We start from the raw sequence: 14,824 nt of genomic DNA on the forward strand, positions 1-14,824 counted from the left end.
CAAGCATCACAGCGGTGCCAGACATCAAGAAACAAGTAGTTAATTGAATGAGATTTGGTCACTACAAATACGATGTTTTTTTCAATCAGAATATGGTCGTTTCTTGGTTTAACATCTTGGTAATCGAACTTCTACGCAAATCGATCAATAATTTCATTTTCCAACGCCATTTCTTTCAAAATATTTGGTTTGGTTTTCATCTAAATATGCTGCTACCGCTCAAGCTTTACGAACTATCATCCAGTTCGGCAGCACTGATTTGCCAATCAGCTGTGAATGTATGCGAGTGCAAAACGTGGGGAGCGAGCATAGACGATTCGTCGCGCGGCACATTGTTGTGACTTCTCCTTTGCGAGAGAGGAAAACAATCACAATGAAACTGTCACCTGCTAGGGAAAGGGAGTGCGTTAGTGGGTGAGTGCAGAATGCTCTACGATGAGAAAATGTGAGAGTGGTTGTGGATTTGCTGTAAATACTGTTGAGATGAATAAGGGGCCACCCGGTGGACCGCGATGAGATGAAAATTTTACGGTGGGCTGAAGATAGGTGCGAGTGGCTCGCGATTTGCGATCGCAATTAAATCAAATATTGAAGGTAAATCCCACTCTAGTGCATCGTAAGATCAACAGTGGAAGTGAGCACGTGTGTTAAAGGTTTGTATCATTAAGTTTGAAGCGTATACATTGCGCTGTGAGTGATTTTTCATGTTGCACATCCTTAATGAGACTAAGATAGGCACAAATACCCTACGAGAAAAAATGTCATGTGTAGGGAACGTTTGAGAAGTGTCCTCCGAACGCACCCCAAACGCGACCCGGAACATCCGGAACCAAAACCAGACAATCCCAATTTACTCAAATTATGTGTCTGTAATAATAAAAAAATAATTGAACATGTTTGCAATCATATTGCATGTGTTTTTTACAAGTAATCAGTGGTTAAAAGGAAGTTGGTCCATTTTTGACCTGATTTGACCCATATAACCCCTTCAATAACTCAGACCCCAAGGACCAAAATACCAATTTAGAATTTTTCCATACAACTAGAGATGTAGCGCGATCTTCGTACAAAATTTCGTAAAAATCGGTTGGAAAATGAAGTCACAGTGATTTTTTGAAATTAAATTCCCAACTAGGACCGAAACGGGTTAACAAGTTTTATGGCTTATTAGTTACAAATTTCTGTGTTAAATTTGATATTTCTTCAATTTGCGAGTTAGGCTATATTGAAAGAAAAGTTCCAACTTTCCTTGTCGTAGCTGTATCGCACATGTAATGAACATTCCAATGAACGTTTCTAGCTGGAAAATATTCGTTAAACCCGATTTCGTCATCCAAAATTCTATGAATATTCAAATTAATGCATAAAATGCACATTTCATAAGTTACTACTGATTTTCTGAGAAAATTGCATACTCTCATCGGATTTAGTAAACTTTAAACCTAAAGAATAAAACATTTAGAAAACTTGTAAACGTTTCGAGTAGGTTTTCGAATTCTGGGATATCAAGTTTGGTTGGAAAACATATTTTAAGCTATTGTAGGCGCTTTAATGACTGATCAATTTCACCCCGAAAGCAAAATCATATTTTTTTTAATTAAAATTGATATTGATTACATTAAAACGTTTTGCAGTAAAAGTTGCAACCTCGTTGACTGATGCAATCCATGGTCGTACTTGTTTGAAAGCATATCGGTTGCTATTCAAAAATATGATGACAAAAACTGTGAAAAGTGATCAATTTCACCCGAAATCACGGTTCTTCATTGTTGGTATGAATAGAAAAGTTTGCTTCAAAGATTCTTTCAGTAATTTCGTCAGGATTTGTTTCTCGGACTTCTTCAGAAATACCTCGTGGAATGCCTCTTATTTAGAAGTTTCCTTCCGTATTTTTTTTAACATATTTTTAGTATTTCCTTAAATTCTCTCCTGGAGATTTTTCCGAATGACTACCAAAATATTTCCAAGATTCGGAATTCCTCTTAAACATTATCCGCGATTTCTTTCAGTGCTACTCTTTGGACTTGACCCGCAGATCTTTCCAGGATTTCTCCCAACATTGCTAGTTGCTACAGATGTTATTCCAGGGATTTCTACTAGAACTCCTCCAAGGATATTTCAAGGAGTTTTTCATGAATTTTCTTCAAGAGTTACTCTCTGGATTACAACCGAAGTTTCTCTTACAATTAAAAAAAAAAATCGTAAGCTTTCTTCTAGCATTTGTCCCAGGATTTCTACTGGAGTTCAACATTGATTATTTGGTTCTCGTGGAATTTCTTTTGAAGTTACACTTTTTTTTCAGAAGATTCCTTTAGTTGTTGGTCCTGATGGAGTTCTTCCAGTGATTTCTTTCAGAGCGTTTGCCATACTTTTCCTCGAAGTGCAGAGTCGGAGAAAACTTTTCATCAATCGAAATATTTTTTACTTGGCCATTATGATATGTATGTTGTTCGTTGTCTCGTGTTTGTAATGTTCTGTTTGTTCAGCCTTTGGCTGAAGGCGGAGGTGATTGTCTTTTTAATTTTCTTTTTATTATTGCCAGAACTCTTCCCAGAATCCTTACCAGACATAATTCCGAGATTCTGAATGCTCCTTTTGGAATTTCTTCAATAGTTTCTCCAGAAGTTCTTGCAGAAATTTAGAAGTTTTTCGGTGATGTCCCATGGAATAGCTTACGAAATTCCTTCTAAGAACTTCGCGTAGAAATATCGAATGGAATCCAGGGAAAATATTGCAAAAAGGGTTATTGCAAAAGTTTTGGGAGTAATCCCGGGAGGAAATTTAAGGAGGAACTCTGGAAACCTCTAAGTAACATCCCGGAAGGAATCACGCGCGGAAATGCAAGAGAAATATCGGAAACTCTCTGGAAGAAATCCCCAAAAATCTCGCAGAAAAATAAACGAGAGAAGCTGATGGAAAACTGTCCTGAAAATCCACTAAGAGGTTTCTGAAGAAACTTAGGATACATTTTGGAAGGATATCCGGGAGAAATCCATGGAGATACTTTGGAAGCATAGTGGAAAAAGAAATCTCCAGAAGAAATGCTGGGATGTACTCCAATAGAGACCACGTGAAAAACTCGTCTGGTAGAACTCTGGTAGAAATCCCAGAAACAACTTCTAGAAATCCCGAAAGAACACCAAAAAATCTCAGAAGGATTGTTATCCCTTTCGTGACGAACCAGCACAATTGTGCTGTTCAGCAAGAACAGTTTTACATATTTTTTTCATCTATTTAATCGTTGTTTCATGTAATGTAAATTGTTTTAATAAATGACCTATTACTTGTACTTGTATGTGTGCAAACAAACTTGTGTGTATGTTGCATCTGAGATTTGCCATAACAATGTAAACAAAAAATGAACAAAATCCATAAAACATGAAAAAGTTTTATCTTTCCCATTTTTTTTTATTTCTGATTTTTCTAGGTTGTTAAAGCTAGAAATCTAAAGATAAAGGGTAGTTCTTCCAAATGCGGAAGAAAAAGTGTTGTTTTGTTAGAAATTCTAAGAGTTCTGGAAAGCCAAAGTTCAGCATTTTCAATGGAAATTTCACTATTTTGTGCTCCGTCTCGAAAGGGTTATGGAAACAAATACGTAGAAACATCCGGATGGAAATTTGGGAGAAAGCCAGAAAAAAAAACTACGACAAGTCTCCAGGAAAAAAACTTAATGATAGATTCTTGTTATGTTCTGGTCGGGGGTTCCTTGATATGTAAACAATCATCGTTTAAAGCTGCGCAAACGTAAGAGATAATAATGAGCAAATACTTAAGTATTGTGTTAATGCAGTGTATCAAGAGTAACTACTACGACGTTTTCCCAAACTGTGTTTCTCTTGCTCCATCATCTCGTAAGTTTCTTGGTTCATCAAAAAAAAAAAAAAAGAAGTTTGCGAATGGTGAAACAACTCATGCTCTCAACTAAATTTCCACAATTAAATTAAAATGAACAGTTGTTGCTGTTACTCCGTTGTTACCCGATTGTTTGATGTACTTGTGGCTCCCCTCTACCCTTTTCTTCTTCTGCATCCAAATCAAATTATTAGCCGATCGCGCAGACGAAAGTGAGAAGATCAATATCCTAAACCACACCTTTGGTGGTGGTTGCGATGGTGATTGCAGCAGCAGCAGCCAGACCGAACGGTTTTGGAGAAGGGAGTTTTGATTTTTTGTTTTCGGAATCACCATAATCTGGCTGCAGGCAGCTGTTACTGCGTTGCATCCATCTCGCCTCCCTGTAATGATGATGGGCAAATGAAAAGGTTGTTTTATTATGATTAATTAGCCCGCAATCCACAGCTCAGGATTGCTGTAACGTGAATCATTTGGCAGCCGTTAGGTAATTTACATCGATTCGAAGGTTGCAATGTACGAAAATGTGAACTGGAAGAATTCGCATTTTTTTGGCAGGTGTACTCCATTGGCAGTTGTGGATATGCATATAGATTTTGAAGTTTCGTAATGGAGTCTGTTGGTTCAAGACATCTAAGGTATACTTTGTTGAAATTATGTAAACCCAGGTGATTCTGTTGTTGAGCCAGGTGGATAACCAAGTGGCTTCGTAATAAAGGGCGAAACAACCGGAACACAATTTGTTCCCTCCATAAAAACATTCGAATGATGTTTTGGAAAGTGTATTGCAACGGTGTCGTTTGGAGAAATATCTTTTCGAGAAATGGCTTTCATAAAATCTGCAGTCATCATGTTATTGAAATTTTACATGTATATTATCGGTTCCTCTGAAAATAACAATGTTTTGATTATTTTCGTATTTGGCTCTAATTATTATTTATTTCTCCATTTTGACTCACAGTCCAACAAGCTGTATTATTATTTTTTTGTTTGTTTTTTTATTGACTTTAAATTTTAATGTTCAATATTTGGGCATGAAAAATGCTTTGGCAAAACTGCAGTATAATAAAAAATACATAAAATATCGACATTCGCATTCTAATGGAATCGCTCATATTGGCGAGACCAAATTATCTTGAAAAAATCATTTTATGAGGACCGGCTCTCAGAAGTTCCATGTGGTTTCATTACGTTTCCTGCCTTCCGGTAGTAAACATCATAAAATCCCACATTGATAGCCATCGATCAGTATCGTGAATCAGTTTATTGCATCAATTTAATAATTTATCTGCACAATCGCAATCAAACATTCAGTCAACGAACGGCACAAACCATCGCGCCGCTTACAAACTTTCACCTTCACTCCATCTCGAGAGCGGGTGAAGAGTTATTGTTCCGTTTTGTTTTATGATTAACTTCTCATTATTCCGCGTGTACGCTGCAAGCCATCGTGCACCGCCGCCATCTACTCCATCTAACACATCAACATATTTATAAGAGTTTGTTCCTATCCAGCATATGAGACTAAATTTTCCTCACGTTTTCTCTATTCACCACGCTTTCAGCCGGGACGGGATGCCAGCGGGGCCGCGATCGCCTTGTTCACTGCCAACCTGCACTATCCGATGACGGTCACACACAAAACCACCCTGCAGGGCGTGGTGTACCAGCTGGACGTTGCACTGCAGAGCGCGGAAACGCAGAAGGCCGGCCTGGTGTTCATCTACGACATGAGCACCTCCAAGTACTCCAACTTCGATTACGATCTGTCGCAGAAAATACTCACACTGCTGAAGGTAGGTGCTTCCCGAACGTTCGACTTTTTGTTATAAGTTTTAATGCATGAAGATTTCACAAAATTCCGCGAACTATTTCGAATGTTTCGAAAGCTTTGAAATATTTTATGGTTCCTTTATCTCAAGAAATTTTTGAATTCCACGAACTCCAGAAATTTTTTTGGAATGCAAATCAGGATAAAATGTGCACAGCAAAAAGTAGTCAACAGAAAAGTGGGGCAATGTATATAGTTTTTTCTGCTGTTGTGCAAAATAATTGCACGCACGCATTCTTGATTCAACGCTATTTTCTCAGTTAGAAAGAGACTGTGGCGAAGCTACGCTTTATCATTGCACAATACATTAATGTTCATAAAGTGGTGTTTGTATAAGATATGTGCGTACACTGAGAATACTACATTAGGTCGTTTCCAACGATTATTTTTTGCTATGTAGGGGAAATTACCTATTCTCGGCCGTTTTGTTCACTTCGTCTTTGGGGGTTTTTTGAAACCTATTGAACTCAGAGTTGGTCTCAAATCCTTCCCAACTAAGCTGAATTATGTGGCCAAGTTTCAGGCAATTTGGCTGACAAAAAACCCCCATGACGAAGAGAACAAACCTGCCGATAATACTCATTGTCACCCTATATTCCTTAAAATGAAACAATCTCAAAAATAATTTTAGACGAATCCTATCAGGCCGGCATTTGTGGAAAAATTCTAAGAGGGCCCTTAGATTTCTCTAGGACTGCCTTCTCTAGAAATTTCTGCTGGGATTGAAGAAGAAATACCTTCGAGGATTTCCTCAAGAATTCCTATTGTTTCATCCATGGATTTCTCCAATAATTTCTTCATGAATTCCTCCGAAATTCCCGCAATAATTCCTCTAATGATTTATCCTTACCTCTAGATCAATGAATATTCTTAGAAATCCTCCAGAATTTCTTCTTGAGGCAAGGTTTTTCTCCATGAGTTCCTCCACAAATTTCTCCTGTAGTTCCTTCAGGAATTTTTCAAAGGATTCCTCTAGCAATTTCTATAAGGATTCGTCCAAGATTCTTCTGCTTTCACTACTAGATATTCTTACTGAGGTTCCTTCAGCAATTTCAGATGTAACAGGGTGTCTACTACCTGGAAAAACCTGGAAAACCGGGAAACAATGTTTTTTTTTAACAGGGAAAACCTTGAATACCCAGGGAATATCTAAAAATAGAACCACATAAAACATTGCTGGGTGGTACGAATAACAAGTAGTAAACTTTACTGCCTCTAGATCTACTGAAAAGTAGAGTCCACAGAGTTTACTACATTGTTTATATGTATCTGGTAGTTGGAATTAATCTAGAAATAACGTTACAACGATGTTTTCCTGAAATTCCGTCAGGGTCTGGAACTTATAAATACTTCTTGGAATGCCTTCTAGGGTTTCTCACAGGATTCCTTCCGTATTTTCCATGCCATTTTTCTTTTTTTGAACTTCTTCCAAAGATTCCTCCGGATCCCTACTGGCATTTTTCCAAGATTCGAATTCTCTCCTGGATTCTTCTTTGAGAATCTTCCAATTCTACAAAAAAAAAATCCTGAGGTTTTTTCGATCTTGCTTCCAGAGTCCCTCGTGCGATTTTCCAAAAGTTCCTCCTGCGTTTTGCTCAAAGAAAATGTCGCGGGGATTCTTTCATGATTATTTCCGAGATTTCCACAAGAGTTTCTCTCAAGATATATTGCACGTCTTTTCCCAGAATTTCTCATACAACGTTTATCTCAGGGTTCCTCTTGTAGATTTTTTGGGATTGCTTCCAGTATTTCTGATAAGACTTCCCCAGTAGATCTTCCCGGGATTTCTTCCAGAGTGGCTACTAGAGCACCTGCAAGAATTTCTTTAGGAATTTTTCAGGAATTTTCTGCGGGAGCTCTTGCCGGGATTTCACCCCAAGCTTCTTCTGCGTTTTTTTCAAGAAATTTCAAAAAGCTTTCCTCAAAGCTCTCCCTGGATTTCTACTGGAGTTTCAGCAAGAATACTTCTTAAAACTTCTTACGGGATTTTTTTTAGTTTCACCTGGATTTTTTCTCGGAGTTTGTCCTGGTACTTCTCTTGGAAGATTCCTTCCGACATTGGTCCTAGGATGTCTCTCAGAGTTTTTTTTTCTATCTCCTAAGTTATTTTTTTGGAGTGCCTCTAGGGATTTCTCATGGAGTTCTTCCCGTGATTCCTTTAAATGCTTTATCTAGGCTTTTCGTCGTATAATTCCTAAAGATTTTCTCGAAATCCTTTCCGGAAAGTGTTCCAAAATGTTGGATGCTCATTTTTGGGATTTCTTCTCAGAATGTCTTCTGGGATAACCTACTAAATTCCCGAAGAAATATCGAAAGGAATCCAGGTAAAATCTTGTGAGAAAGCCCTCAAAGATCTATTGGAAAAATTCGAGAGTTGGTTTGGAATAAATCCTAAGGAAAACTGGGAAATCTCGGAAAAAAATCTGGGAGTAAACCCGGCAGTAAATATTAAGGAAATTCAAGGAGGAATCCTAAAATCATCCAAGAGACATTCTGGGGGAAACTTCCCGCGCGGATATCCAAGAAAAACGTCGGCAAACTCTTTAGTAGAAATCCTTGGAAGAACTTCTGCAAGAACCTTGTGAAATTCTGAGAGAAACTGTTGGAAGCTATTCCGGAAAACCACTTGGAGAAATTTCTTAAAGAACTTTGGATAAGTTTTGGAACGATCTCCGGAAGGAATCCAGCGAAAAACTTGAGAAAACCTCTGAAAAAAATCATGGCAGATCCCGTGAAAAACTCCTGCAGAAATTTTGAGAAAAACTGTGGTAGAAATCTCAAGATAAATTCTCATAAATCCCTTAAGAACTCCAAAAAAATCTCTTAGAAAGTTATTAGGAATAGCTACAATAATCAATCGGCACCACCAGTTTCACTCGAACTTGTTGAAATACTATCGCAATTTTCATTTGTCCATTGGATTTTCACCGAAATCGCAACATAACTATGTACATCACCAGCACATATAACAGACGTCCAAGTCCAGTTTCAAAACTGTGTTAGCAATTTCACGGTCAGGTCAGATGGTCTGTGGCATTATGGATTGGGCTTCCTGAATATTGTATTTTCCTGATATTCATGAAATTTCTTATTAAAAGAAATTTTCGATGGAGTTGTTGAATCAATTTTTGCAATCAACCCAAAAAAATTCTAAGAAAAATCTAGATATATTCCAAAGCCGATCTTTGTTTTATTTTAGAAGAATTACAGCAAAAAAACAGTACTTGGATGAATTGAGCTATTTGGTGGGATTTTTTCTGGGGACTTGCGCATTTTACTTCTACGACCTTTTGAGGATATTTTTGTATTTTTTGAAAAGTTAAATTTATATACAAAAATTAAGGGTTATTTTTAAATTATAACTTTTGACATTCCTCCCATGAAAAAAACTGGAAAACTCAGGGAATATATTCATGGGTTTCTTCAGAAATTTGATATTCTTACTAGGAATCCTTTCGAGATTATTTTAGAAGCTACTGTTGGGATTTTCCCTGGACTGCTACTGGGATTCCTCTAGACATTTCTGGTCGCAATTGTCTATGATTTTTTTTCTGGATTTTCATGTCAATCAGGAATTTGTGGAGAACTCTCATGAGCAACAATTGGATATACATATCCCTTTTAAAAATGTTTGAAAAATGTCAGCAACAATTTTCAAAGAAAATCTAGTAGGAATTCCTGAAGATGTTCCAGCAGTAATTACTCTTGGAATATCCTTGGAATCCTTGAAGAAATCTTCGAAGGCATTATAGCAGGAATTTCTGAGGGAAATTCAAGAGAAAATCGAAGAGATATCATAGAAGGAATTTTCGGAAGAATCCCAATAGACATCCCTAGAAATATTCCAAGATAAATTGGGGAATCCTAGTGAGGCGTCTTGGAGAATTCTCACCCTGCTAGAGAAATCCTAGCAGCACTCCAGGAGCAATTTCAACAGATATCATGGGAATCTGAAGAGGATTTCCTGTAAGAATACAAAAAGGAATTTCTGGAAGTATCCCTAGAGGAATTCTAAAGGAATCGCTAGGGAATTTCTGGAGAAATCCATAGATAATTTACAGCAGGGTTTGCTGGGAATTCCAGCAAGAATTTCAAACGATAATTTCAGAGAAATTCTTGGACGAATTCCGAAAGATATTCTGAGATGAATTCCAAGAGGAGTGCTGGAAGGAATCCTTGATAACATATCTGGAACCAAATGAGGAATTGCTGCAGGAAATTCCAAGGAAAATTTGTGAAGGAATCTTTTGAAAAATATCTGTAGGAATAGAAGAAACTTCTGCAGGACTCCTTACGGAATTCCTAGAAGATTCTCAAAATCCGCAGAGAAATGCCAAGAGGAACTCTTGAAGTAATGCATTGATAAATCTTTGAAGAAAATCTCTTGTATTTCTCTAGTAAATCTTGAATCCTTCCTGCAATTCCTCCAAGAGTTGCTTTGGAAATCCCTCTTGTGATTTGGCCAGAGATTTCTCCAAGGATTCCCTTGGGATTTTTTTTTGGAATACATGCAGAAATGACTACTGGGATTCCGTCAGATATGTAGGAAATGTAGAAATCCATTGCAAAATTTCGAAGAAATATCAGAAGGAATCACAACAGGAATTTTAGTATGAATCCTTAGCTGCAAGTAAGTGCATAGTATTCCAACAACAATTTCTACAGAAATCCAAGGTTACATGCAGGAATTTCTCCAAAATTCCTCTCGTGTTTCGACCAGAGATTTCTCAAAGGACTCCGTCAGAAAACCTTTTTAAGATTACCCCATTGAGATGCAGGCTCTGTCACATTTGGATCGTTATTTCAAGAAAAGAAAAAAAAAGCAAAAAGAGATGCATTTCATCACAAAAAGCAACTTTGCCAATGACTCATTAGAAGCAAGCAAGAAGATGTACACACCTAGAAAATATCATGTAATTTTAAGTGTCCTGAACCTGACATATACGAGCATCTTCAAAAACACAAATTTAGAGGTTGAAACATGTAAATTTACGTCTTTCAAGACACCCCAAAATATTTTTTTTTCTTATCGTCTAGCAATCGCTAGAACCGATTTGACAGATAAAACATAGAATTGTAAAATATTGTCATGCATGAGATTCGAACACTGTGAGCCACGTCGCTTACCTCTCGGCTATTTCACCGAGTTAGAAGGTGGCTGATGAACGTGATACTGATTCTACGTTTCTGGTGAAATGAATTTGTTGACATCTAACGCAGCCAACCAGCACTTACATGAAGCGCGTAAAATTGAGTCCAATTTGTGATTCAGTCTTGAAAACGTTTACGTGTTTTGGTGATTCCGTTTCGTGGAAATTTCAGAATTTCTAAGTGTGAAGGCAAATAACCAGCTTCTATAGCACTGGAAATCGAAAAATTACCTAAAATTGACGTTTCCACTTCACTCCACTTACGACCTCACATTTTTGTTCATGTTGCGCATCAAAGCAGCAGCTAACCGAATTGTTCTGCACCACTGTTCAATTTTCACTTCAACAGATTCACTTATTGAACTGACCTTTAAATACCCCATAAAAGTTCTGTGACACTTCAAAGTGTGATTTTACTGCCGCAGAATGCAGCAAAAGCTGTTCAATTAATCGAATCAATCGCTTTTTCCCATCAGTAAAATTTTTGTTTACAGTTGTCTTCGCCTAAGGAGGATACATACAAATGTGTGCGTGGATTTTCTGCATACGAAATAATGGGTTCCGGGTCATTTGGCCGAACGCCGAAATGGTCATTTGGCCGAATGCCGTTTGACCGAAATGGAATTATAATCGGCACTGTTTCCTGTATCAGTATAACTCGAAAGGACAACCTATGATCAAAAGAAGGAAAAATCGCTGACAATATTCGCAGTTTCAACGCCAACAAATACTTTAAAGTCAAAACTAGAAAGGATAGCCTATTATTGAAAGTAGAAAATATTTCTGATGATGATGCTGCTAGCTAGAATGTTATCCACAGCTTGTCCACGCCTCTAAATTCTTTTGATCATAATTAGGCCAAACGGTATTGGCCAAATGGCGTTCGGCCAGATGGCTTCCGGCCAAATGGCGTTCGGCCAAACGGCATTCGGCCAAATGGTCGGACACCGAAACAATGTATTTCACAACCATAGGGCACTGCATTGTTTTGATTTTGTATGGGATTTTGACGTTTCTTGGCCTTGTTGTTTACAAAATTTCTGTACGAGTGAAAGAGAAGGCGAGAATTTCATGTAGTGCCCTATAGAGAAAAAAATCTTCGTTGCATTGTGCTGACGTTCTTTGATCATGTGGGCAAAAATATTGACCGGAATATTCGTTTTTCTAAAGCTCTATCTCAAAGGTTTTTGTTCAATAGTACTATGATCGCGTGGTTAAATTTGGATTGGGAATACCGACATTTTTAATACACAACTAAGATCAAATCATAATTTTTGACTATCCTATGTACCATAGTGTCACGTACACGGTGTGCCGGGAATTTAATTCATGTTCTCTCATGGCGGCGCACACTCAACAACGAAATCGCCATGGGCGAGGTGCAAGAATAAACTCGGATTTTATTGGTTGGTGCTTAGTATGACGGGATTTAGATGAAAACCCCATTCGCTGAACCATATCTTTCCTCTCTCTCTCATGCATTTTGCCTCGCAACTTTGAAGTTATGAATTTCGGTTTCTTCAGCACTGGCGTAGCTAAACTTGGGTCCATTGTGCACAACAAGTGAGCAAGCATATGGTACAATTCCTAGTTCATAATATGTAGAAGAATCTAAGATGTATACTTTGAAAGCAGCAGAGTAATGGCCTATGATTGCACTAATGTCCTCATGAGAACCCAATTGCGTTAGATGACAAAAGTGCCATCAGAATCACTAACTGCAAACTAATAAACCACAGCGCCACTGTGCAGGTAGCAGCATCTGCAAGTCTGCAACTACTGTGCTCTTCAAGGCGGTCTCATTGTACATATCCGATACACACAACAATCACACCAGTTGAGCACTTCTGTAGTGGTGGCGACGAGTGGTTAATTGGGTCACGACCCGCGCCGAAATGACCATGGCTGATTTTACGATCCATAAAGTTTGTTCTTGGTGCACACGGTCTCTGCCTATCATCGGCCGGCGGCTAACCCAAACTGACTACATATACCGCCGCCGATGATCTTCCTTCGGCTCGTTACGCGTCGTAAAATTAGAACAAGAAATATGAAGTGATAACGCCCCCCACTCGTGTGAATTGCATCACCAATGGCATTCCGGCCGGACGCTTGCTAGACTATACAGATACCTACACCGGCAGCGCTATTTTCGGACTTCCAAGGAGTTTTATTTTAAACATTTATACGCTCTCCAGATCCGAAGCATAGGTTTCCTCTCAATTACTTTATGGTTATCTTTCGACGCCTGGCGATCACGTCCGCGAATCCATTCAAACCAAATTCAGACTCATTCATTCGTCGTCTCAGACCTGCCTGCGCCGCGTCGCGCCGTTCCACTCCGGAAAGATTTCCATTTGATTGTTCCCGGTAAAACTACGCACCCGACAGCGACGACGACGCAGCAGGCAGGTCGGGCGCCAGGCCAATCAACGTAATTCACTCGTGAAATTATTCGAAAACTGGTAAACATATCGGAACGCTCAATAACGCGGGCCGCCGCCCGCCCGCTGCTGCCGCCATCAAGAGTTGCACACATCGCGACCGACACGGTGTCTGTGGCGTCGCCGCTGGTGCTTTCTTACCGGGCCGTCGTCGTCGTCGTCCGTGGTCTGATGTTGTGCTTGGTTAAGTATCTTCCGAGAATTTGCAATATATGTACATCGCAATTCGTTTCCCGAGCTGGGCGAGCAATCAGAACTAGAACATTCCAGCATCCTAAAATGTTTTTCAAATGTTGTGTACCAATTTTACGCGTTATTGATCAGTTCTGGTATTCAATATGTTTTTTTTTCTAAACATTTACTCATAAACCTCGTCTTCTTCTATTTTTTTTATTTTTTCTTTGTCTTTTTCTTATTTTTTCCTCTTATTTCTTCTTCGTATTATTATTGCTCTTCTTCCTTTTATTTTTGTTTTTCTTCTTTTAATTTTTCTACTATGACTAAGACTACTTCTCAGCTTTGTTTTTTTTTTGTTTTTATTAACGTGTATTTTAACATTATGCTAATTTTACACTTAAAATTTTCAGCTTCGTGTTCTTAGAGCACTTTCATTAAAACGAGAACTTTTATATTGATGATTTCATCCTCGTCGTCGGGTTCATCTATCGCTTATTCGGATGCAAATGTTAACCTATTGTGTCAATTGGAAGTAGCTGCCCACATAAACATCTGCTAACTTTAGAGAAGGAAGAAAACATCTATGACGTCGTTCGTATTTGCTAGCGCGTAAATGTAGTTCGCAGCAGATCAACAACTATGGGCACTACGACACCGTCGATATTTGTTTACCTGAATGCTGAATGCACTGAATGTGTGATTTCTGCGTTTCTTAGTTGCATATTAAATCATTGAAGAATGATGCTAGTTCTATCCGTATATGCATGGGAGTACGTCATTGTGAACGTTTTCTATAATGAAATTTAGAGCAATTGGTTGTGCCTTTACTTTGCGTACTACAAGAAAAAATATGGGAGGTTGTCTGTGAAAACATATATTTTTTAAAGTTTTAAATGTAAGCGGAAAAGAATGCCCGAAACAAGGTTACCAATCATGTAAAAGTATGGCACTGCTGTGATTCCTCTATGCCCAGCTATGACTTCTTCAGAGATTTGTACAAAGATTCTGCAAAGAGACCCATTCGAGACAATTCCTTTTGAGAATCATACATGAGAACTTGGAGAACTCCTAATAGCAATTATTGAAGAAACTCCAGCTGAAATTGTTAGACAAATCCCTGCAAGAATTCCTCGCTGGAATGTTCTCTAGAGAAATGTTCCCAAAAGAATTTCCTAAATAGAGAAATCTGCAAAAATCAATAGAGGAAGCCTAGGAGAAATCACAGAAATGATTTGTGAAAGAATACGTGTACAAATCTCTGAAGTAATCTCAGGAGGAGGAAGGTGGAGGGATTCCAAGAGGACTTTTCCAAAGATTTCTTCATGGATTCCTCCAAGAGATTCTCTTGGCATTTCATTGCGGATTCTTCC

At 38.3% G+C, this 14,824-nt stretch overlaps 1 protein-coding gene across 2 annotated transcripts in view; it reads left to right on the forward strand.

Annotated features, from left to right (window-relative positions):
- Nucleotides 1–14,824, forward strand: part of LOC109411331 (tyrosine-protein phosphatase non-receptor type 9) — a 272,596-nt gene that overhangs the window by 160,803 nt on the left and 96,969 nt on the right. For both annotated transcript variants that reach the window (XM_029870818.2, XM_029870809.2), the window contains one exon: nt 5,418–5,648. In XM_029870818.2, coding sequence (XP_029726678.2) covers nt 5,418–5,648 — 231 coding nt within the window. The remainder of the gene's footprint in view (nt 1–5,417; nt 5,649–14,824) is intronic.

This window comes from Aedes albopictus, chromosome 3 (assembly GCF_035046485.1).
Source record: "Aedes albopictus strain Foshan chromosome 3, AalbF5, whole genome shotgun sequence".
In the NCBI taxonomy this organism is placed as follows: Eukaryota; Metazoa; Arthropoda; class Insecta; order Diptera; family Culicidae; genus Aedes; species Aedes albopictus.